Source organism: Equus quagga, chromosome 5, assembly GCF_021613505.1.
Source record: "Equus quagga isolate Etosha38 chromosome 5, UCLA_HA_Equagga_1.0, whole genome shotgun sequence".
Classification (NCBI taxonomy): Eukaryota; Metazoa; Chordata; class Mammalia; order Perissodactyla; family Equidae; genus Equus; species Equus quagga.
This window is the reverse complement of record NC_060271.1, coordinates 93,819,355-93,842,690: the sequence shown is the minus strand read 5'-3', so window position 1 is coordinate 93,842,690 and position 23,336 is coordinate 93,819,355. Positions and strand designations below refer to the sequence as shown.

The 23,336-nt window shown below is 44.0% G+C and overlaps 1 protein-coding gene across 3 annotated transcripts in view; it reads left to right on the top strand.

Annotated features, from left to right (window-relative positions):
• SPTBN1 (spectrin beta, non-erythrocytic 1) overlaps nucleotides 1-23,336 on the top strand; it is a 186,761-nt gene that overhangs the window by 77,708 nt on the left and 85,717 nt on the right. The window contains exon 1 of one of the 3 annotated variants that reach the window (XM_046660548.1): nucleotides 4,611-5,301. The exons of the other annotated variants lie outside the window; for them this stretch is intronic. Coding sequence (XP_046516504.1) covers nucleotides 5,193-5,301 — 109 coding nt within the window. The 5' untranslated portion in view covers nucleotides 4,611-5,192. Of the gene's footprint in view, nucleotides 1-4,610; nucleotides 5,302-23,336 lie in introns of those variants that run through there. 3 annotated transcript variants of the gene reach the window in all.

Sequence of the window (23,336 nt, the reverse complement as noted above, 5' to 3'; positions counted from 1 at the left end):
TTAGAAACCACTGGTAAGCTGATACTCTGAGTACCAAGGAGAAACAGTGCTAGACTTGGTCAGTCTTGGGTCCAGGTTGGCTCTGCCACTCACCAGCTGTAGCGCCCTGGGAAAGGCACTGTGTCTGTCTGAACCTCAGTGGCCTTGTCTGCAAAATGGATACAATACCTTCTTCACAGGGTTAGTCATTTGAGAAAATGTCTGTGAAAGCATTTTGTGAACTACAAAGTGCTGTAATAATGTGGTGATGTTGTTACTGTGGCCATTCAGTTTATGTGGAGATTGATGATAATTGGGACTACAACAATAGTCTCCAAGAGGGGGGAGCCCAAATCACTCATAAATACGTTTAAAACCAGAAGGAGTTTTTTATGACCATAGATTCCAACCTGTTCGATTTATAGGTGAGGACTGTGAGGCCCAGGGAGGGTTAGACATGCATGTAATTACTTGGCTTCTTGGTGGCACTCAGAGTTGGGGTGAGCCTGAGCTCCTGACTCTGGACTCTGGTCTTTCCACCACACCACAGCACTTCTACTTTGTGCTGTCTGCAGATAATTCTGGGGACTTGGTTTTACCTTTCTGGCATCACAAGGATGGCAGATACATGTTACCCGGGCTTCGGTTCCTTCGATCCCATAGTTGACTTTGCCAGATTACGCCTTGGAATCTTGTTGCAGCTTGAAGGCAGGCACAAGCACATATCAGAGTTGCCCACAGGTGTTGATATCCCTGGCCTGGATGAGGGGAATTATTTTTTTTAGATTAGAAAAGATTGAGGGAATAGGCCAAAATTGCATGGTGTGTTACTGCAGAGAGCTTGGTTGACTATTGAGCATTCTGAAACGATCACCCCCCGCTTACTGTTCCCACTCATATGCTACACGTGTCTGCCATTGGTGTCTTCAGGATGATTATTCTTAGATCACTATAAATAAAACTGTGGGGAGGACCCTTGGCTTCTGACTTTATTCAGTTAGAGCTGGGCAAGTTCCTTTCAATTCCTCCTTTCCTCCTCAGCTTGTCTCCATCCTTCCTCTCCTGCCTCTGAAGTTAAGGGTACCTCCTCTTGACTAAGGTGGACTGCTCCACCCATTCCTTTGAGCCATTTTCCCACTGGCCTTTGCTTGCCTATGCCAACTCAGGGCTGAAACCTGACAGAAAACATGCTCAGCTGGACCCTGTCCCAGAACCCCTTCCCCTGGTCCTGTAGCTCCCATTCATAGTCTTATCTTCACAACCTCTACCTTCTGGTTCTCCTTCTTCCCTTTTCTCCTCATTCTTGAACTCCCTGTAACCTTGCTTCAGCTTTTATTACCCCATTGACCTCCTCATTCACACGCTGGGTCACCTTTTCTCTGACTTCTAGCTCCTTGTTCTTTTTGCAGCATGTGATGCCTTCTGTTGCCTTCCTTGCTTGATCTCCCCTCTCTTGGATTTTCAGTCTGTAACTCCCTTGGTATCTCCCTGTTGTTTCCTCTTCCTCTCAGACCCAGGCCTTCCCCCGGGCTCTGTGCTCAGCCTCTTGCCTCTTACATCCCTTCCTAGATTTAAGCGCACTACAGTCTCTACTCTCATTCCATGTGTATTCAGCCTTGAGGTCTAGGTCCACATCCCTGACTGCTTCTGGACATGTCACCCTGTGGTGTTGTAGGTAACTCAGATTCAGCTAGAAGGAAATGTTCAGTCCTCCCTTACACTCTGCAGCCAGCTGTATAAACCCTAGCATCTTCTTCAACCCGAGCCTTTGAACCTCCCACATACAGTTGGTTACCAAAGTCTTGTGGATTAACTCTTGCATCAAGCCCATTCCTTTGTTCCCATTGCCACACCATGACAAGTCCTTTGACCTGGACAACTGCAGTAACCACCTGAGTGACCCTGCTGTCTTCAGTCTCTCTCCTTTCTCCCCATTCTAACCTACCACTGTCATAATAATCATCCCCAGAGTCTAACCCAGACGCCATCCTCCTCTGGCTCAAGTCTCCAATGGTTCCCAGGCCAGGCTTAGTTCCAAGCCTGCCTCTCAAGGCTTCCCTCCTGCCTGACAGTCCTTTATGCTCCAGTCAAAGGGCAGCACTCACTGGTGCTATTCCTGGGACAGTCCCGTCAGCGTCAGTGCCTTCACTTGTGCTGCCCTCCCCCTAGCAGGGAGGAAAGGAAAGGAGGCTTCCCCCTCGCCCTGGCCTGTTGATAGTCTGCCTGTGCTTCCAGGTCTGGTCAAATGCAGTCTGTCCTGCAGTTGTTCCTGCCTGCTTTCCTGGGCAGGTGTGACCTCCTGTCCTCTGAACTCTTGTAGCTCTCCTCTCCTAGCCCTTATTCTGTTCTTCTGGAATTGGACTGCTTGCATATCTATCTGTCCCATCTCCTTTGGCCAGCAGCTCTCCCAGTCATCTTTGAATCCGTCCAAAATGTTGGACAGTGTGCCTTGCACACAGTTGGCACCCAGTAAACACTGAGTGGAATAAACAGTGAGCACCTCTGGCCTTCCTTTACCTCCTCCCTCTGTGAGTTGGAGGTGGTCGGATGAGCCATCAGGGTGTGTCCTCTTTTTCCCTGGCCCCATCACGTCAAACAGACCCCCACTTCCTACCTCCTGCCCCTCTGCAGTTATTAAAGCTTTCCCCAGCCTCAAACCTTTCTTTCCAATACTTATGTGTGTTCACCATGCCTGGCTTGTTCTAAGTCTGATTTTCTGGATTGAGTGTGGTATGCTAGTCCCAACCTCTGCCCCATCACATTGTATGTAACCTGGCTAATTAGAAAGCTTATTTCACCTACTTCCACATACCAGAGGGAGCTGAAAGGGAGACTCTGAGTGTTGATCCATATTCTGTTCATTAAGTGGCTTAAAGATTAAAAATAAAGTGTTGTAAATTGGCAAGCACTTTGCAGTCTCATAGCTGGACATTTAGAGACTTATCACTTCACCAATATATTTAATAGTGAAGACGGACCTGTTAAGATCGTAATTGACAAGTTTCCATCCTACTCTTTGTAGCCTTGATGGGATATGTGGGGAAAAAATGCAGGAGGAGGTGAATTTTGAAAAATATACTCCTAATTTTGAATAGGATGACCATTTTTAGGGCATTTTCACATCATCCCCTCAGTGACCTTGTAGAGGTAGGCATTAATTATCCCTGTTGGACAGCGGAGGTTTAGAAGGAATCCAGGGTTTCTTCTAAGGTCACAGGTGGTTAAGAGGCTTGGCCAGGACCAGAAACCCAGATCTTGGGAATCCTAGTCAAGCGCTTCTTCCAGTACCCCGCGTTTTGCTAGTGAATTGCAGCAGTGGTAAAGGGCTTTAGAAAATGCTCTACATCCTGGATGATGAGAAATGTCTTCAAATCATGGGCCTAGCTTTAGAAAGCTAAAGGTTGATACTGGCCATATTAAAAACCCATGCTTGTGGCTGGAAGGAGTGGGGGTTGTTCAGAGTTGAGCAGTCAGCCAGACTCTAGGTTTGTTTTAACTCCAGTCCTGGACAGGGATGCCGTTCTTGAATTACAAGTGCCCTGGAGACTAAAGTAAACCTGGGGTGGAAGCTCACCTCTTTAGTGCAGATTGGAATCCTTTAGGAATGAAATTACCTTCTTCGGTGAACATTGCTGCAGGGCTCCATGCTGGAAACACCAAATTTGCAATTTGTCTTCTGCCTGTAGTGAGGAAAAGGGGGGCGGGGTGGGGGCGGAGACTAGGGTCAATTATTTACCAAGATTACATTTTGATCACGGTTATTTTCTGTGTAGAGGACTTTATTTTTGATTGAGCTTGGTGGGAGAAGAAGCTAAGGAGGAGAGTTTAACAATCTTGAAGAACCCAAAAGTTTAGAGGCCTTGTTTGACAAATCAAAGTAAGATTTGAGTCTCTGGGCATACCGCCCTGAACCCGCCGGATCTCCTTTGATCTCAGAAGCTAAGCAGGGTCGGGCCTGGTTAGTACTTAGATGGGAGATTTGAAGGTAATTTTTTTTCTCTTATCTGCACATCGGCTCATAAACTTCCAGGTTAGGGATCCTAAGGTGTTTATCTGTGTACCTTTCTCCCACATCTCCCACAATGCCTTGCAAATGGGTGCTCCCATAAACTTTCCTTGCATCAAATTACAATTATAGGGCCAGGGTTATCCCAGAAAACGTCCAGCTCAACATCCCACGATGGCAGCAGAAGTCTGTTAAGGAGATTCTATTGAGAGCCCTAACTTATGCCTCCCCTCTCTGCGGGCCTGTGCGGTGCCCAGCGTGACTTTGTTCTAGTTTCACGCGGCCGGCCGCCGCCGCCGCCGCGGCGTGGTTGGCGCCCGCGCAGTGGGGACGCCGTGTGCGCCCAGGTGCGCGGCCCGCGTGGCCGCCTTATTTCCGCCGACCCTGAGTAGTGGATGAGCCGGCCGGCCGGGGACTTGCGGGGCTCTGTACCCTCCCGCCCGCCTCCTTTTCATGTGATAGTAATCGGAGACTTTTCCGTTACGTGAGGCTCTCAACAAAAGATTGTAATTCCAGCAGCTTTGTTTGGGAAGGTACCACTGCGGCGGGCGCGTCCTGGGCCCGGCCCTGGGTCGGCGGCTCGGGGTGGCGGGGGCGCCGTGGGCCGCGCGGGGCGGCCGGGGAGTGGGGTCCGCGCGCCGGCGGCCTCCCCTGCGCCCCTCCTGTGGTACAGCCTGTGTTTCCTCTACAATGCTGTTATGCTAATCAGGTGACATCACCGCCCGGCGCACCGCGAGTGGCTCCTGATTAAATTACAAACCGACGGCCACGGCGGGCAGCCGGGAGGAGGTGTGCGCGCTGCTCCCGCCAGCGCCCCGGCTCGGCGACGGGGGCATGCTTAGGATTGGCCGTATTTTTAAAAATTTCTAAGTCGGACTTGCGCCTCCCTCCCTCCGTCCCTCCGCCCCTCCTTGGCTATTTATTTCAGTCTTCTAGCCAAGGGCCACAAAAGGAAGGAAAGCAACCAGGAATTAGATGCGTGTTTGGTAACTCCTGGCCCGGCTAAGGTGGACTCTCCTGCAGCCAGCTCCCTATCAGATCACCCTGCTGGACTTTCAGACCGGAATGGGGCTTCCCTAAGGTCCAGCCCTTTTCGCAGGGGCCGAGAGCCAAGCCGTGCGGAAGCTGCTGTTTGTTGGATGGGGCTTGGAGGGGGCCGGAGCGGGATCTCCACAGTGCAGCCTGCCTGGGCGTTACGCCGGGCATAATGGAATTGCAGAGGACGTCTAGCATTTCCGCGCCGCTGTCGCCGGGTTACACGGGGCAGGTGCCTTACAACTACAACCAGCTGGAAGGGAGATTCAAGCAGCTACAAGGTAAGCCCCCTCCCAAAGGCTGGGCCTGCCTGAGGCCGTGCCTACGGGAGTTCTGAGGCTTTATTTGTGCCATATGGTACGTGACCCTAATGAAGACGGGCGGCCGCACGGCCCGGCCCCAAAGCCTCTGGTTGGCTGCGAGCACCCCATTGACTGCTTAAAGGAGACAGTTTCTTACTCTCTACTCTAGAAAAGCCACCGTTTGGTGCCCCCCTCTCCCCGGTGTCCTTTTGGCTCTCTTGTCAGGTATCCGCTGCCCACTGCACACACATTTTCTGCCCTTTGAGCTGTCTTTGTATCGCAGTAGATCAATGCTGATAGACCAGTAGTATGCAAGTATTTGATTCCGGGTCACCTCTGTCTCCCAGCCCCCAGCCTCTTACCTCTGGGAAGCCTAAAGGTGTAAAGTGCACTGCTCGACACCCAGTCCTGTAGAACAATAGCAATAGGGAGGAGGGAGTGGTCTTTTTGTTCCTAAGTCTTGGGTAAATTACAGTTTTGATTACAAAGCTTAATTTTAACTCTTTTGATGTATTGTGTTGGGGGAGAGCCTTCCCATCAATTTAGTGGGCTATGTAATTTATAATGAAAACCAGTTACTGTCGTTCCGATGTTATGGGTTGGATTAGTTGGATCAATTTCAGGTTTCTTGGAGTCTATATTAGTCTCAAATAATTGAATGAATCCAATATTTTACCGCATGTATTTTTATGGTGAGCAGGGTCCTGTGTGCATCGGTGTGTGGGGTGATGGCCCTGCAGCCTGCGGCCGGGGTGGCCCCTGCAGCACTTGGCTGTCCCTGCCCAGCCAGTGGGCCTGGCCAGTGGTGTCTCAGAGCTTATACATGAAAAAGAATTCATAACTGAAAACAGAACTCCTTCCGTTTGGAAGCCCCTGGAACCAGTAATGGGCCAGGAATGGCTCTAATGCTGTGAAAAAGTAGCCTTTGCAGACTGTATATGTTTCTTATTTTAAGTCTTCTTAGTGCCACAAATGTGGTTCCTGTGAGGAGGAGGAGGAGGAAGGAAGGAAGCAGCTCAGTCCTAGAATGTTTTCGTTGGGAGGAGGGGGGAGGATGTATTTCATTCATAGGTTTATTTGTCTTGTGAAATAGTTGACAGTAATGACACTTTTCTGGAAAACAAGAGGCAGAACAGGACGTGATTTTAAACATTTACTAGGCTGTGCTGCATTCCTGGGGCAGTTAGCTAAGAGGAAGCTCCATTCTCTCCAGGGAATGGTTCTGTGTCTTTGGTTCATTCCTCTTGAGCTCTTCGAAGGTGGAATTGGGTTTTTTGGAAAACTTGAGGGGGCCAGCGCTGTTGGGGGAACTTTCAAGTGGTAACCAGAAGAATGGGGGTGTGTGCGTTATCTTCTGGGTCTGTGTTAGGAGCGCCGCGGTTTTAGGTTGTGAGAATTCAGAACACGTCTCTTCTTCAAATGACGCAGGCCCCCCACTTCATCGTGTCATAGGCCAAGGAGAAAACGCTCCTGGGTGATCCTCTATCAGAAAACCTATCACTGATGTCCAGTCAGCCCACTCCTCTAGTCTCAGAAGGAATACAAAACCAAGGAGAACGTACGAGAAGGTGTGGCGAGGAGTGTACCCATAGGCCCACCCATGACAAAAGGCTGTTATTCTGAAAGGTTTGAGGATGATTGTAAAACTGCTCACTGAGAAGGGTGGAGTTTACACACAGGAAATGTCTTAAACTGTCCTCTCTGGACAGAGTAAATTTAAATTAAAAAAAAAAAATCACCACATGCCTCTCATATTTTACCTCGTGTTTCTCAAGGAAATACCTTCAAAAGAGGTGGGCTTCACAGTTTGGTGGCTTTTTTTTTTTTTCAGTTACCTTTGTCCCCTAATTTAGTTCTGGATATCTTTCTTATTTCTGAATATTGTGGTTTAGGAGTTACACAACTTTAGTGTTGGTATTTCTGTAACAGAAAACCACCCATGTTGAGGAACTGAGAAAGGGTGAATTAACTTTCAAGTCTGTGGATCCCAGAAGAATTACAAGCATTTGGCACCGTCGTTAGTAACGAATGGAACTGATTGCATTTTAAGCCACTTTAGGAGAATTTTTGATAACACTTTTCCCACCCCCACTTTGGTGTTTTGTTTATTATTTGTAGTTCTTCCAATCTTCCCATCTTGGATTACATAGATTCTATCTGCTGATTTAATTTTGTTCATGCCTACAAAGCTGTGTTTTCCAGTTTTCTGGGTATAATCCTCCATAGCGCTTATAACCCAGTATTGGCAAGCTACTCCTCTGAATCTGTATTGATTTTTTTTGAAAGCCTCTTATTTGAATTCATCAATTCAGCATCTATGCCTGAGAGTCTCAGAGTACTGTGATTTTGTGAGATAGTTCTGCATTTTTGCTGGTTTCAAATATTTTCACACTGGATCTTAAAAATTGAGGGAAGGACCGTGGGATGAGATGTGATGTCCCAGCTAAGAGACGTATGGTGTTAAAATGAGTCTGGTCTACTTAGATAAAGTAGTTTCTAGAGATTTATAGGTAAGTAAATAAGTGTGGATAAAAACAAAACTTCATTGACTTAAAGGGCTGACATATAGAGTGATATCTGTCACAGTAACGCTCCGGGACTTTCAACCTCTGATGGCTTCAGACATTAACCACCAACACCCAGCACACACCTAACAGACACACCCAGTGCTTGCTCTCTCACTTGTAAAATTTTCACCTGCAAAATTAAGCTACCACCTTCTTCAGAGTCTGTTCATGTATCTGATAAAGTTGGATCAGTTGTTTTGTTTTTCTTTTTTAAATAGGAGAGGAATACTGAAATACAACAGAATTCAACCTCACATGATTAGAAAAATGTGTTTGTTGTAACAGGTTCATAATACCTTTTCTCCAGTTCCACATCAGCCAGCTTGACTCCTTATAGGAAAATATGCCTGCTGCTCTTCTACTCAGAAACTGTTGCTTGTGCCTGTTGTGTAAATTAAATTCCAGATTCCTTAGCTTGGCATTCAGGACCCTCCCCCAAATGGCCCCACCCCATGGGCTTCCTGTTCCAGCTCTAACATTCCAGTCAGATCTTCCAGGTAGGCAGGCCTGCAGCTCTTCGAAAAACCAAGCCCTGGGTTTTGCCTTCGTTGTCTACCTTCTGCCTCAAATGCCTGCCCTTTCGTTTTACCTAGAGAAACCTTTCCTACAATTTTATAAGACTGCGTATATTCCAGTTATTCCTTGTTCTTCTTGTCTCCTCCGTTGGGGTTGGTGGGAAAAAGATTTCATTGAGTGCTTACCATATACCAGACATATTACTAGGAGCTTTGTATATGGTATCTTGTCTTTGTAACATACCTAACAAGGTTTTAAAGATGAGAAGAGTCAAATAGCTTGTCCAGGGTCACAGACATTTTTTAGCTCAGGCTGCACGTTGTTGTTCTCTTTCTCCTCCCAGATTTCTAGATATTAATATTTTTTTTCCTGCAGAAAAAAAGTGGGGTGACGTTGTGAAATGCCCACCCTAACCTGACTCCCTTTCCTGCCTACCTGTCCCCTAGAGCATGGATTCTATTGGCTCTGGGAGTGGAATTTTAATGAAGACAAGATCTAGTTGCAAAGCATCAAAATGAACTTTTCTCTGCCTTGTTTGCACCCTGACATCCAGCACCTGGTATTTCTGGAGGATGTGCTTTCTCTTGGCTATTCTGGCTTAATAAATTTGTCCCACTGTCCAGAAAGAGTTATGGAGTGGTCTGTCTTCATTGGGGCATAGAGGGAAATCAAAAAGTTTCAGGCCATGGGAATGCGTTACTCAGTTTTATTATGTGCTAGCTCAGAGTTGCCTTGTTGAATTTCTTCACTTTTTGGTTTTGATTTCTTAACTGTTAGGGAAAGAATATTGCTGGTTTTATACATGTGGATCATGAAGAAAATTTATTCTTAAGTTTTTAAGAACTTTTCAGTTTGTTATGGTGTCTAGATGTTTGTCTTGTATAATTTCTTTAAGCTTAGATAAAGATTCCCATGTTTACACCTGTTTGTCATGAAGAAAATTTTAAGTTCTTAGATATGAAGTAGTTGTCTTCAAGTATTTCCCACTGTGACAGTGAAAAGAGCTGATAATAAATGATAACCCTTGTGTTTTTGGGAGGGGGCAAGATTTATAAGAACGTATTTGGGTTTAATGAAAGCATAAAAGATTGGCTTTTTGGTCTGGATACCTGCCAATACTATGATACTATAGGTTTTCTAAGTCCAGATAACTTTGTGGTATAAATCACCAATTTAAAAAAAAACTACTTTCACCAGTTTGTCTGAGTTTGAGCTCAAAATTAAGAAATTCCTAACAGGTTTGTGAATTAGAATCCTTTCGAATGATGTAGTGATGATAATAATTATCATTAATTTATATAGCACTTAACTTTAATATGTGTCATCTTGCATAATTAACTAAATGAGATTATTTGAAGTACCCAGTGTGGGATCTAGTACTTAGTAACTTCTAAGTAAGTGTGCATAATATTAGTATTAATAATTCTGTGGGGTCGATATTCTCTTATTTTTTATAAAGAAACAGGCCATTGGATTAAGATCAGCCTGTATGAGGCTACCTCTCCACAATCCAGGTTTTCTGACTCCAAATTTTATCTCCTGTAACCACAAAGTGTGGGTTAAATATGAGGCACGACACCCGTTACCCAGATATCATGAATACATTCTGATGGCATAGAAAATTAATGAGCTCAGAACTGCTCAGATTTCTGGACATGTGGTGCCCTCAGTTTTTGGTGTGCTAGGGACACTGACAGTCGAGGGAATACGGATTCTTTTAGCTTAAATCCAACATTTGATTGGGATGACTGTTGAAAGGAATCTTGGAGGCCAGCTAGGAAGAAGAGGAGGGTGACAGATAACTCCCTTTTTGGAAAAGATACCACTTTTCTTAGGGTAGTGAAATAATGGGACTCTAAACTCCTGACTGCTGAGGAATCTTTCTGGATGACCGTGTTCCTGATCATCACCTCTTCTCTCGCCGTGGGCCTGAAAAGGGGTCTGTTCACAGCTCCACTCCCTCTTGGTCTCTTTCTGTGGTTTCCTAAAGCGCCCCCATGCAACTGTCCCAGCCTCCCTAAAGCTGGGCCCTGATGAGAGCTCTCCTCTGTGCAAAAACTTTTGGGATTTGACTTCGGGGTCGTTTGGCTTTTGCTGACGTTTCCATATCCAGCTCCTGCTGCTCCTTGTTTGACAGTACTCGTGACTCCCTAAACCTACCCTGCATTTTCCCACCCTTGAGACCCTCCTCTTCTCGTTTCTTCCACTAGGAATTATTTCTTCTGTCAGGATGATTCTTTTGAGGTTCATTTCAGATGCCACTTATTCTAAGTATTCTCAGAGGAAGGGGAGGCCAGAATCCCTGCTAGTTTCCCTCCTTTAAAATTTATAGTGTAAGCACGTGGCCGTTCTGTGATTTTTCACAGGCTGCTTTTGGTTACAGTGTGAGTTTGCCTCTTTATTTTCCCTACATTTCGCAATGTTTGGGAGCATAAAGACAAAAGTCTGACATAACCTGTCTTACGTGTAGCAGTCACTAAGTCTTTGTTGAAGAGTAAATGGATGAAGTGAATGTTACGGACTGCTTTATTGCAGTGGTTCTCAAGGTGACGTCCCCAGACGAGCATCAGCATGACCTGGGAACTTGCTAGAAAGAGAAATTCTCAGGCCCTACTGAATTAGAAACTCTGGGGGTAGGGCCCAGCAGTAGGTGTTTTTCACTAGCCTGCTAGGGGACTCGGATGCACGCTAAAGTTTGAGAGAGACTCCCTTGTTGGATCAGTCATACAGTCTTTGCAGTTTGGGAGGCAATGGGGGACCATGGGGAAGAACAGACTGCAAGAATTGCTCCAAAATAGGAGCAGGTATTACATCTGCTTTCTTATTGAAGAATGAAGAGTTGTAGAAAAGTATGTTTTAGAACAAAATTGTGTAATAGAGAGGAAAATGCATTTAACTAGTCAGGAATGGGCTCTATCCTGCTAAATCACAGCAGCCCTTTAACATCTGTAGGCCTCAGCTACCTCATGTGCCAAATGGGCTCAATTATTTGTCCCAGTTCCCCCATCAAGTTGGTGTGAAGACCAATCTAGAAAGAGAGAGAAGTTTAGAAAAAATGGTGATAAAGATAATAGTATGTGTAGGTTCCGAGGACAGTTCAGTAAGGCATCTACTTTAGTTCCATTTAGATTCTTAATAAAGAATCTGTTGCATTTAACTTTAAAAACAAAAATCCCAGCAACTTGACATCTGGAGGGGAGGCAGGTAACTGAAGATTTGAAGATAACTGAAGATTTGGGCTGCTTTCTTTATTTGAGTACTGGCCAGGTTTACGTTCCAGGGTGTCTTGAAGAGCAAATGCCATAATCTATGTGAAGTTTCCTTGAAAACATCCATGTACTATTAAAAACGTAAAGTATGGTTATTGTTTACATAATCATATTTTAAGGAAAACGTTTACATATAGATTAACCCTAAGAATTCCAGTATTGTACAGCAATTTAAATAATGGACCTCAGGGTTTGTTTTCCTCTCTTCTGAAAAATGACGGAGCTTGAAGTTTTCAATTAATGATAGCTTCACAGCCATACATCTGTTCATGCTAGAATTACACTTGTGCACATTATCAAAATAAGCCAGGCAGATTGCAACCATTTTTAGATCTGGGTGCCTTTTCTTCCTCTTGCCTGACAAGTTCCTTTCCACTCTTAGGCCCCAGCTATGAAAAACTAATGATGGGGGAAATAAATGATAGGGGTATGGTAAGCATTTTTCTAACTTCAGTCTTCCTTTCTGGATTGGCTTAATTAAAAAGTTGGCAGTTGTCAAACCATTTCGTGGATGCAAAGGACTTGCCGTTTAATAGCTCAGTAGTTGGTCACTAATCTAGGCTACTTGAGAGCAAGAAGAATCCTAAGAAATAAAATAATAAAACTGATTTTAAAAAATAGAGGCCTTGTTTGTTTATTAATAAATATTTATTGATTGCCTGCTTTTCAAGGAGCAGCTGTCCTCTGGTTAGGAAATGTGTAAGCGTGTTTCCACAGTGCTGAAATTGCGGGCTGAGCTGACCGGTGAATAAACGCAGGTGGAGAAATAAGCTTGTTCCAGGTGAGGGACCAGGTAGGGGAATTTGAGCCGATTCAGGGTGGCCAGAGTGCAGAGGGAGGGAGGGCTGGTAGGAAGGGTTCTAGAAGGATAAAATTGACAAAGGCCAGAGGATGCATGGTCCTGTGAATCAGGTTAAGGAGTTTGGAAGTGTCAGGCAGTGGGAAGCCACTGAAGGATTTTAAATAGGAGAGTGACTTGTTCTGACTTTTTTTGGTCAAAGAAAGCCAGTCCTGAGTGTGATTGTTTTGGAGAGTGGTCAAGAGAGGAGGCGGGAGACCAATTAGGCTGTTGCGTTTGTGGGGTGAGAAACTTAGAAACAACATAGCCTCCTTGAATATTGAGCTGCAAGGAACTTAGAACCTTCTCTCTCAGTGTGATCTGTAGGTGACCTGGGAGTTGGTTGGAATTGCAGAGTCTCGGGCCTACCTGAGACCTGCTGAGTCAGATCAGAACCTCATCTTAACAAGATGCCTGAGTGGTTTCCCTGCACCTTCAAGTTTAAGAAGCACTGCCCTGGAAATCGTCTCTACTTGCTCCCCTACCCCTATAAATAGAGAAGGAAATAGTCCCAGAAAGGTTATGACCTTTCTGAGGTTTAAAGTTTGTATGTTTTATATAAAGACTGCATTAAAAGTAGTTTTGTGGGGGCTTTTTTATTTTAAGTAAACTGGATAATTTTGGCTAACTATAAAAATAATCTTGTATCTAAATGTATAATAGTTAATTAAAGTTTAGTATTACCTTAGGAGATTACAGAGCTTTAAAAGCACGGTTGGTTAATTCCTAGCTTTGTAAGTCTTTGTAGAATTTGCCTGGGATTTTTTTACTTGCTAATCCTCCAGTTCTAGAAATGTGTGAGGTTAAAACACAGTTTCTTTTCATTTGCCCATTTGGTATTAATGGAGAATTACAAAAATACTCAGGGCCAGTTTCTCTCTCTTCTTCCAGAAATTCAGCATGGTGTCCTGGGAAGTAGAGGCTTATTAAGTCCATGCCTGCTTTATGACTTCACCCTTTGATATACTTTTAAACTATTTTTTTAAAAGCAAAAATATCTCCTCTGCCCCTATCTTCCATCTAGGTAAAACGATCCTATATTAATAAATGTTGCTGTTCTAACAGTTGGTGAGACTTTAGCCCAGTTTCACGTGTGTCAGACTTAACCTAGCAGTGCCTTCAGGTTTTCGTGTTAGAAGTGGATTTGAAATACGTTAAATATCTGTTACTTGATAAGTGCTCATTTCCTGTGAGTCTGCAGGGGAAGCTTTAAAATTACTGAGCATTGATTAGCTAGGGGAGAAAAAGCACCTGCTGAAACTTGTTGGCTGGAAGTTTTTGCGCCTTAGAAGAAGAGATAAGTGACTTCTGTTCTGGATGGCACCACCCCAGAACCTTGCTGACGGAAGGGGCGCGGATAATGAAAGCACTAGTAGTCAGGAGATGACTCAGATGTTGTTCTTTCAAAGGCAGGGTTGAAGGTCATTAATGGATACAGTTAAATTTCTAGCTGTTCTTTGTGTTACTCTAAAATTCTTTTTATATATTTATTATTTCACAGCCATGTTAGGATACCTTCAAAAGAAATAAGATTGAAATAATAGTTGATGTAAGATCCTGCAATCCTAGCAAATCTTAATTTTCCAATAGTTCTTATCTATAGGCATCTCTAATTTAACATGATTATAATTGTTATGTAGATTCAGTTTGGTCTTGGTGTCTTCTTTTTATTTTTTACTTAACATTGTATTACAAACTTTTCATATGTGGTTATTTCTGTGCCTCTTGCCACATATTGCAAAATTGCTTTCCAAGTCAGGGTAATTTATTTACCAGTCTGAGCCAGTTATCTCATCTATGGGATGGAAGTAATACAAATTCTGTGTAATAAGATTGTTGTAAGAAAAAGTGAGATTCTCCATGGAGACTGTGTTTGGCATGGTACCTGGTGCATAGTGGGCCCCCAGTAATCAATGGCAGCCTTTATTACTGGTCCTAGTTAAATGGCAAAGCAGGGCTCAGCAGGGGCCAGTCTTTTGAACTTAAGTTGAATGTCTCAACCCTCACCCCCACCCCTGAAACCTGTTCTGGGTGTGGTTTCCTTCAGCATGTTAGAAGAGTGTTTAGTTTGCCTGAAAATGCAGCCAACTGGAACACCCCCTTTTATGTTCCCCTTTAGAAAGCACACAGGGTTGACAGCAGTCACTTGAGTCTGGTGACTTTTGATGTAGGCTGAAGGTGATGATGGTGGTGCCTCTCCCAAGTTCATAAAAAGCATCTGGAGCAGTTACTGCTGAAACCAGAGCATCCAGCACTTTGTCAGAGAGGACTACTGTAGCCAAACTCATATTAACCGCCCTCCACAGATTGTTGAATGCCTCTACTGTGTTTGCTTTTGAAAGGCCTTTCTTAGCCTTTCTCTCTCTCCCAACCTTGTTTTCAAGAGGCACAGGACCTTTAAGTAGCAAATCCAGTAATCACAGTAGCATAGAGACCCAGGCCAGCCTATATTTGGTTTCACAAAGGCTTTGTGAAAGATCTGGCCTTAAAGTCCCTTTTGAGTGCTGAAATGATGCAAGTGGAAAGTTAATTTGGGGATCACTGAGGCACGCTTTATTCTTGAAGAATGTGAGCAAAACATAAAAAGTCTGGAGGCTCTGTTCTTCTCTGGTGGCAAGGAAATTACGTGGACAATTGTGATGGAATTTTGGAGTGAGAGCTGTCTGTTGAAGCACAGACTAGGTGCAGGAGTGTGTGTGTGCGTGCGTGTGTGCGCTTTGCCTTAAATCCTTATACAAATCATAGACATTATTTTGGTGACACTGACATGCAAATGGTGGTTATCTCTTGGAATGTGGCCTTGACATTTTGAATTAGGTGTTTTTTTTCTTTTTTTTAAGAGAAACATTGAAGGTCTGTTTTGAAGTGCATGCAGTTTTTGAAAGGCTGCCTAATCTGTTTGAACTGTTAAATGGCAGTGAGTTTCTATAGATTGCTAGCTTGAATGTATAGTAGTTGAAAGGTGAATACAAGTCTAGTGCAAAGTATGTTTCTGGTACTTGAAAACGGTGCCCTGATTTCTATTGAGGGAGACATTTATTCCTACAGAGGTTTAAACGACTTGCTATAAAAAGTTTAGTCTAACAGTGGTAGAGGGAGATTATGCATTATCTGCAAACAACTGCCAAGCAGATGAAATCCCAGCTGCACAGAGTCTGTGGTGGAGAGTGGGTGGGGGTGGCCAGGGAGCCACGTGATCAGAGCCTGGCGGTGGTGGTGTGGTGGGGAGGCTGTCCAGGGCTCTCGGAGGCTGCGATCAGTGTTAGGATGTTTGATCTCTCATTTCAGAAGCACGAGGTGGTAGAAAGCACATCAGCCGTGGATTCAGATAAGCCACCATTCAAATCTCAGCTCCACCAGGCACCTCACTGAGCCCCATTTTCATCTGTTAAAAACTGGGAAGAATAAAAAGACCTTGGGGTAGTTGTGAAGCTTAAGTCAGTATATTGTATTAATAGGGTGACCAGCTCATCCTGGTTTGCCAGAGACTTTCCTAGTTTTGGCACTGGCTGTTCTATGTCTGGGGAATCTCCCCAAGTCCCAGACAAGCTGGGCAGTGGGTCACCCTAATTATATGTGAAAGTATCTATTACTGTGTATGGAGGACAATGTCTGTGTGTGTGTTTGTTCATCCCTGTATCCTTCCTAGTGTTTGGTACATAAATAAATGTTTCATAAATAAAGGAATGAATGAATGAATGAGTAAGGTAATGAAGGCAGTAGTACATTTTTCTAAAGTGAGTTAGCAGATCTTCCTTCCAGTTGCCTCGTCTCTCTTGCTGATGGCCTCAGCAGCCACATAATAATGTGTTGAATGAAAGAATGAATCACACGGTAATGATTTTGTCTCTAGGATGTGGCTAAACTATAACTTGAGGAAGGGCTTTTCTGGGTCTACTTTTTTGATAAAGTGAAATTTTAATAGGACCTTAGGGACCTCCCTCATGTGGTCTCTGCAGGGTGCTGGGGAATTTATTTACCTTTAGTGGGGAGGAGTGGAGAGGGGAGCCCACAGTACTAAAGTACTTGGCAAGAGAGAAACAGTTTCCTAGAAATAATTAAACATCAGGTTGTCTCTTCTTCTTTTGTTGTTTTTTCCCTTTTTCCTTTGAGTGGGATGGGGCAAGAGTAGTTGGACCAGGAGAAAGTTTAAGGGTTATGCTAATGTAATCTCGTCACGTAGCAAAAAGGGTCAAAGTGGACCCCGCGAAACTGAAGTCCATTCTTCTAGGTGTGGTAGCCATCCAGAGTTTTCTATTGTGTGCCTGTAAAATGAATGCAGCTTTTAACTTTCGAATATGTCTGCTCACAGTGATACAGCATGAGTAATGCTCTTCTAGAGGCTGGGCAGTTAATAATACTCTGAGCAAATAGAGGCAGGGCCTCAGAAATTTAGATACTAGGGTAATATGCAAGATTTGCCTTTTAAACTAAAGAAAGATCCACAAGAAAACTAGTTTTGGCCCAAGAACTACTTCTTAGTCCTCAATGCCTCCCAGTCTCCTCCCACCACCACCTTTAAAAAAATCCTTGGTTTTCTTCTGCAAGTATGATTTCACTTTTGAGATGGTAGGTTATTTTTTCACTTGAAACAGAAGGAAGCAATTTTTTAAAGTCGTACTCATTCAGTAGTGGGCTTGACTGTAGCCAAGCTTGACTAGGAGTTCTTGGCCACAGAACCACATACTGCAGTCTTCATCAGGGCAGTAAATTCAGATGACTTTTTGGGAAGGGAGAGGGCTGGAGTTGAGGGAGGGGCACTGGGACAGTGACCTGCTGGGCTCAGGCCCTGGAGCTGTTCCTTTGTGAGTTTCTGCCACCAGTGTGCTGGGAGGGTGGACCCAGATACCATCTCAGCCATTGTTGTCATCCAGTGATTCTGAAATGACCTTCTTACCTCATTTTCCTGTGAGGTCATAGTTGTCTGCAGACACACATTATGTCATGGATTCTTGCTCCCTCTTTATTTGATAAGGAGCAGCTCTTCTCAATGCTTTTTGGAGGAGGAAAGTGGGGCGCACAGGTCGCTCAATGATTCTGCAGTTGATTTGGGATCTTCTTTGTTCCCCTTCCCCCAGCGGGAATTCACAGCATAACTCATTTGTTAAGGTTCCCTGCGTTAAAAACCAACCAACAAAACTCCTCTTGGAGTAGGAGACCTGATCATTAGAGTAATTATTGGCCTTACTCAACCCCTGTTTAATATTCTACCATTGGAGGGCCTCCGTCTGCAGCTCTGTGCTAAGCACTGGGGTACGGTTTCTATCCCTGCCCTCAGGAAGCTCACAAACAAGTCAAGAGACAGGAAAACAGATACAGTTTGTGTAATAGGATTTGAATGAGTGGATATAAAAAAGAGGGGTGTGCTTTACCACCTGCCAAATAGAGAACGCCTGCCCTCCCCACTCTGTCGGGATTGTTGTGAGAGTCAGTTACAGTAATGTGTGTGAACTCCCTATGAAAAATAGAAACTCAGAATCAAATCTAAGAAGTTTTTGTTTGGGGAAACAAATGCTGAAGCTCTTTTTGTTCTCAGGTCCACTCAACTGGTCTGGTGTCCACTGATGAAACAGAGACCTTTTCAATAATAATAGCCAACATTGAATACTTATGTACTCGACTCTGCTATTTATTATATGCATTACCTCATTGCATGCTCACAAGAATACAAGAGATTGGCGCAGACATTATCTGTATTTACAGATGAGGAAACCAAGCCTTGGAAAAATGAAGTAACTTGCTCAGTGTCATGCTGCTAGTAAGTGGTAGGCCTGGCAGCCACACCTGGCTGTGTGTTCACAGAGCCCTTCTCCACACTGCCTCTCCAGAGATAGTTATCTTCCTGGGAGGATCTAGGTGTGGCTGGGTGCGGAGGGAGCAGTTGGACCATGTCTAGCAGCAGCCAACACAGTTTCTTGAGTCTGCTTTGAAGCAGCTTCCTCAGCCCTACCTCCTCAGAGTGCATCCTCCGCTCTGGGTGTGGGATTTATGATGTGGTTTCCTTCTTCCTGCTTCTAGAGGTCAACTATTCTCCCCCAGGGTCAGAAAGCCCATCGGTTGCTGATAATCTGCTGGCTAGAGTCACTCCTCTGTGCCCCCCCTGTGTTCAGGATGGGTCATGCTTGTGTCGCTATGCAGTAAGCCAGGGTGCTGTGAAGGCCAGATCAGTGCAGTCTGGTTTGGAATCGGAGGTCACACCCTTTCCACCACATTGCTCATGAGTCTGCTGATGCCTGTGATGTAAAAGTTCAACCACAAGCCAAAAAGCTCTTACACTGAACGTGACTTTAAAAAAAAAAAGGGGGTTTTGCAGGCTTTCCAGTGTGAGCCGGGTATGAACCAGGTGCCTTCATGTACATGTTATTTGTCCTTTTAGTAGCCCTGTGAGGTAGGTGGTGTCACATCTGTTCTGTGGATTGAGGAACCTGAAGATCAGAAAGGTGAGATGAGATGGCAAGGTCACTTAGCTAGCAGGTGACAGAATGGGTGACTTTGCAAAATTCTGCAGCGAGAGGGGGCCATTTTCAACATTTCTTTGAATTTAAAGTATGCTTTTTCTGTATAGGTAGAGGCAAATAGCTAGGCATAGTGTACCTGTCTGTCAGCATGTGGGTAGATTGTATTAATTTCATTTAAAACTTGTATTTCATCACTCTTATTAGGGATTCAGCCAGATTCCTGGGTGTTTAAAAGTATGCCACTTAGCTAGCAACAAACTGAATACACAGCTTGAAAATGGAAGGCTCACCAATCAGCTTTCTCAGATAGTTTCAGAAAAAGCCATTATTCTTGATGAGTAAGTCCTTCCATTAAAAACAATGCAGTCTGCTAATTTGCTTATCATTGATACTGCAAGGGGCATAAAACTGCAGGAATGGATAACACATCTGTGTATCTGGAAGGACAGAGCTGACATCCACCCACATGTGGATACAGTATTGGATAAATGCAGTTAGGATATTCAGGGGGGACGTTGAGCCATGTAATAGCCTAAATTCGGGTGATGTTGAGTCTTGGCGTATCAGGATTCTTTTGAACACAGTTATAGACATAGCTATAGATAGGAGCAGTGCTAGATCTGTGAGGGCTCTGGATTTTGAGTTGTTAGGGATGAAGTATCTATAGCCAGACATCTCTTTTGGTGCAATGTTGTGGTGATTCAGTGGCGGCCGGACTGCGTGATGGCTCAGCTTCAAGGTATCAAGGACTCATTTGAGTTTGTCCACAAACCTCTGAACCAAAAGGAGAGGGAAGATATGTTTATACACATTTGGGAAGTTGAGTCCCAACATGCCTCTGCTTAGGCAGTCTTGAAAACCTTGTCTGTCTTCCTTTCTCCTGGGTGAGACAGGAATTAACCTGTAGGTCAAAAGAAACATATTTGGGTGGGTGCTTAGGGCAGCTTCCAGAACGCGGTTCAGTTTAGGTTATGGTGGCAGAGTTAGAGGGAAAGGTGGCTCACAGTGATGGTCTTTTGCTTTATTCCTGTCGTTCCCCATATCTGCCTCTCCTTTCTGCTGCTGCTCAGTTAATGACGTAAGGCTAGAACATTGATAGGAGGTGTGCATAGGCCCAGGAAGATAACTGTTGGTTCTACTTGTTGCTTCAGTTTCTTTACTCTACTTTGATGATAGAAGTATTGTTACCTAGACCTTGTCCCCAAGACTGAACTGACAAAACTTGGAAGCCAGTTGCTTATAATGTGCTCTGGTTGACGTGCCATTGCAGACTGGCTGTTGGAATAAAGTAGCATGTGCCTCCTAATTAGCTAAGAGTAAGTGCTATGGATCAAGGCAGGATAAGTTTTTAGAACATATTTATACTTGTAAGATCCCTGAAAGAGCCATCAAATCTGTCCACCCATTCCATCAACAATTCAACAAGCAAGAGAGTTTCATGGTGAGCAAGTTACAATGCTAAGCACGCTAGAAACGCCCGTGTGTAAGAGACAACCGCTGCCTCACATTACATTCTAAGACATGCAAATAACATCCCTTGGTTGTGAGATGCAGGAGAGGCTTTTTGGAGGAGTTGATGTTTGAGCTGCAACTTTAAGTATGACAAGGATTAGGTAATGAGATGGTGGGTGCTTGGGGGCGGGGATGGGATATGACCAGATGGAGCCATAAAACCGTAAGGCATATTGGAGGAATGGCTAGACGTCTGCTTAGGATATGATGTTTATTTTTTCCTGCCATTTCAGTTGTTAATGCTTATTATTATTAGATTTTTAGTTGGGACTTTTGCCTCCTTTTTGTTAGCCAGTATCCAGCTAATCTTGGCACAGGTACAGGGAATCAGGTGCTTAGCAGCTGATATTGGTGAAATGACCTTGCACAAGTGACTTGCATCTTATTTCTCTCACCCTTTAGAAAGGAGGTTGTTAAATCATCATCTGATAAAGATTTGAAGGCCCCTGCAAATAAATGCATGGAGGATACTAGTGGGATTACCGGTAACCAACTGGTAACTTTCATTTCACTGACTATTCCTCCAAGGCTCTGCTGGGTAGAGGCCCACTGCTAAAAAAAAAAAAAATGTAAGCATGTCTGCCTTCTGTGTTCTCTGTGCTCACAGAATCAATCCTTTCGGGAAACTAACAGGCTGCCCAGGAGGGGGAAAACAAAAGAAAAGATATCCTCATGCAGAAAGAAGGAAAGGAGTTGCCTACCTAAACTTTAGCCCGGTAGTGATGGTGCTAATAGTAATACAGCTGAAACTTCTTGATACTTAACCCTGTGCGAGTGCTGTTCTGAGTACTTTGCCTGTATTGATTCATCTGCTCCTCACAGCATCCCTGAGAGATAAGAATTATCTCTATTTTGAAGATGAGGAAACTGAGGTACAAAGGACGCTTTGCCCAAGGACATTTAGCTAGTAAGTGGTAGAGCCAGGATTCCAACCCAGGCGTTCTGCTTCTGGACTCTCGGTCCTTAACCATTCTTTGTGCTGCCTCTCCAGAGCATTTCCTTTGTGATGCTTGAGGCCTGTGCTTTTGTAGATCTCAGATTAGCGTTTTGTTAGGAGAGCAACTGTCAGGAAGTGGAAATTCCTATTCCAACTGTAAAAGATTTGCTAAGACTTTCACTTTGAATTGGAGGTGATGTTGAAAATTCAAGCCCTACCTAATTCTTGGAAGATTTTCTTCTTTTTTCTTTGATAGAAGTTTGCTTTGGTGATTCTGGGAGCATAAGAGGGACTCAGCTGACAGTGCAGATGCCTTGATCCTTTTTTTCAGTGGTACAAAGTATTTGTCACCATATTGCAAACTTACCATTTCTATTCTGGCAGTATTGAGTTTTTAGTTTTTAGACTTTTTGGTTTGGGTAGTGGTGTATTTTTCGGTTTTGTTTTTGTGTGGTATTTTTCCAGTATACAAAATTGTTTGTGCAGGAACTGTGGGAACCTGGAAAGTAGGTACTAGTCTTGAAGTAGAATTTTGGAGTTAAAAGTATGATGTTCACTCCTGAGGCGTAGGCTGCAGAGAAAGTAACCCTGCGGCAGTTTTCAGTGGTGACGGCATTACATAGGAACACAGAGTTGGACCAAAACCCACGTTTTAAGTTCAGATTCTTGAAGTTTGCTGATTTTTCTTGACTTTAAACATTTTCAGCTGCTGGAGCATTTGTTGGTGTAGATAGGCCGAGTTTCCTTTTGTTCTGTGATGTCCATGTGTGGATAAAGTAGATAATCCCTCTTTCTGGCTCAAATGCTGCTGCCAGGTATAAGTGAAGACTTCCAGCTGCTGTTCACATTTTGTTTTCAGGCAACCTTTTGAGTTTCTCCATAGCAGATATAAAAATAGTTTTTAAGAGGGGGCACCACTTGTTCTACTCTAAAACCAAAGGTGTGATTTTGTTTGCCATCCCTTGTGTTGTAAATTTGGCATAAAAGAAGAGAGTAATTTATATATATTGTTGATACCCCACCTAGTTCCAGAAATGATTTAATTTGGCCTTGGTAGGTGTCTCCTCATGATCATTTTTGTGTGTGTATGTGATGATAATTCTGCTGCTTGGAGAGTTTCGAATCGCAAGACTCACCATAGGATTATTGGGTTGATGAACGCTGGGTTTGTTTTCTTCTTTGGCTTCTCTGTCCAGAAGAATGTCTTTTTTTAGGAAGGCCTGACATTGCTACGCTGAAATGTACCATGTCACTTCTATGTGTCTGCTTTTCCCAAGAAATTTTCTTTAGAGGGTGCTGTAGAAGAACCCTTTTGTCTGAGAGTGTATGTTGTAAACTCCGTTTTGATCTCTTTTGAGAATAAAGCTCATTTTATGGATTGGTATAGTTCAAGTGATCTCTTTTACCTTTTCTTTGAGATTCAGTATACTTAAAATGTAGGAGCCAAGACAAACATGTAGTCAGAATGAATTATAACAGTTTCCATTCAACATGTGGTCCCCACAGGTGTAAGACTGTCACCCAAAGAGAGAGAATGCAGTATCAGATTATGAGCTCCCACGTTTTTGAGATTGATTCTGTGGAGATGGTAGCGAGTGTGTGGCCGCTGTATGGGTAAACGATGTAATATCACAAACCAAACTTTTCTGAAAACAACCTCCCCATCTCTCACATTTACGTGTAGGAACCATAGTGACCAGTGAGGATTGCTTCATTGCTTTGTAGTAGAAACCAGCATAGTAAGTAGGAAAATCTCTGGCTCTCCTAATAACCAAACTGCGGATAGGCCAGCTTCTCACTCCACTGGAGCACATTGCTGAAGACTGGGCCTGTCAATGGAGTTTAGCGTTGCTGTTCCATCCTGCCTTTCAATTGGGAAGATGTATCTGCTGTGTGAAGTTCTGAAAAGTACTTCTG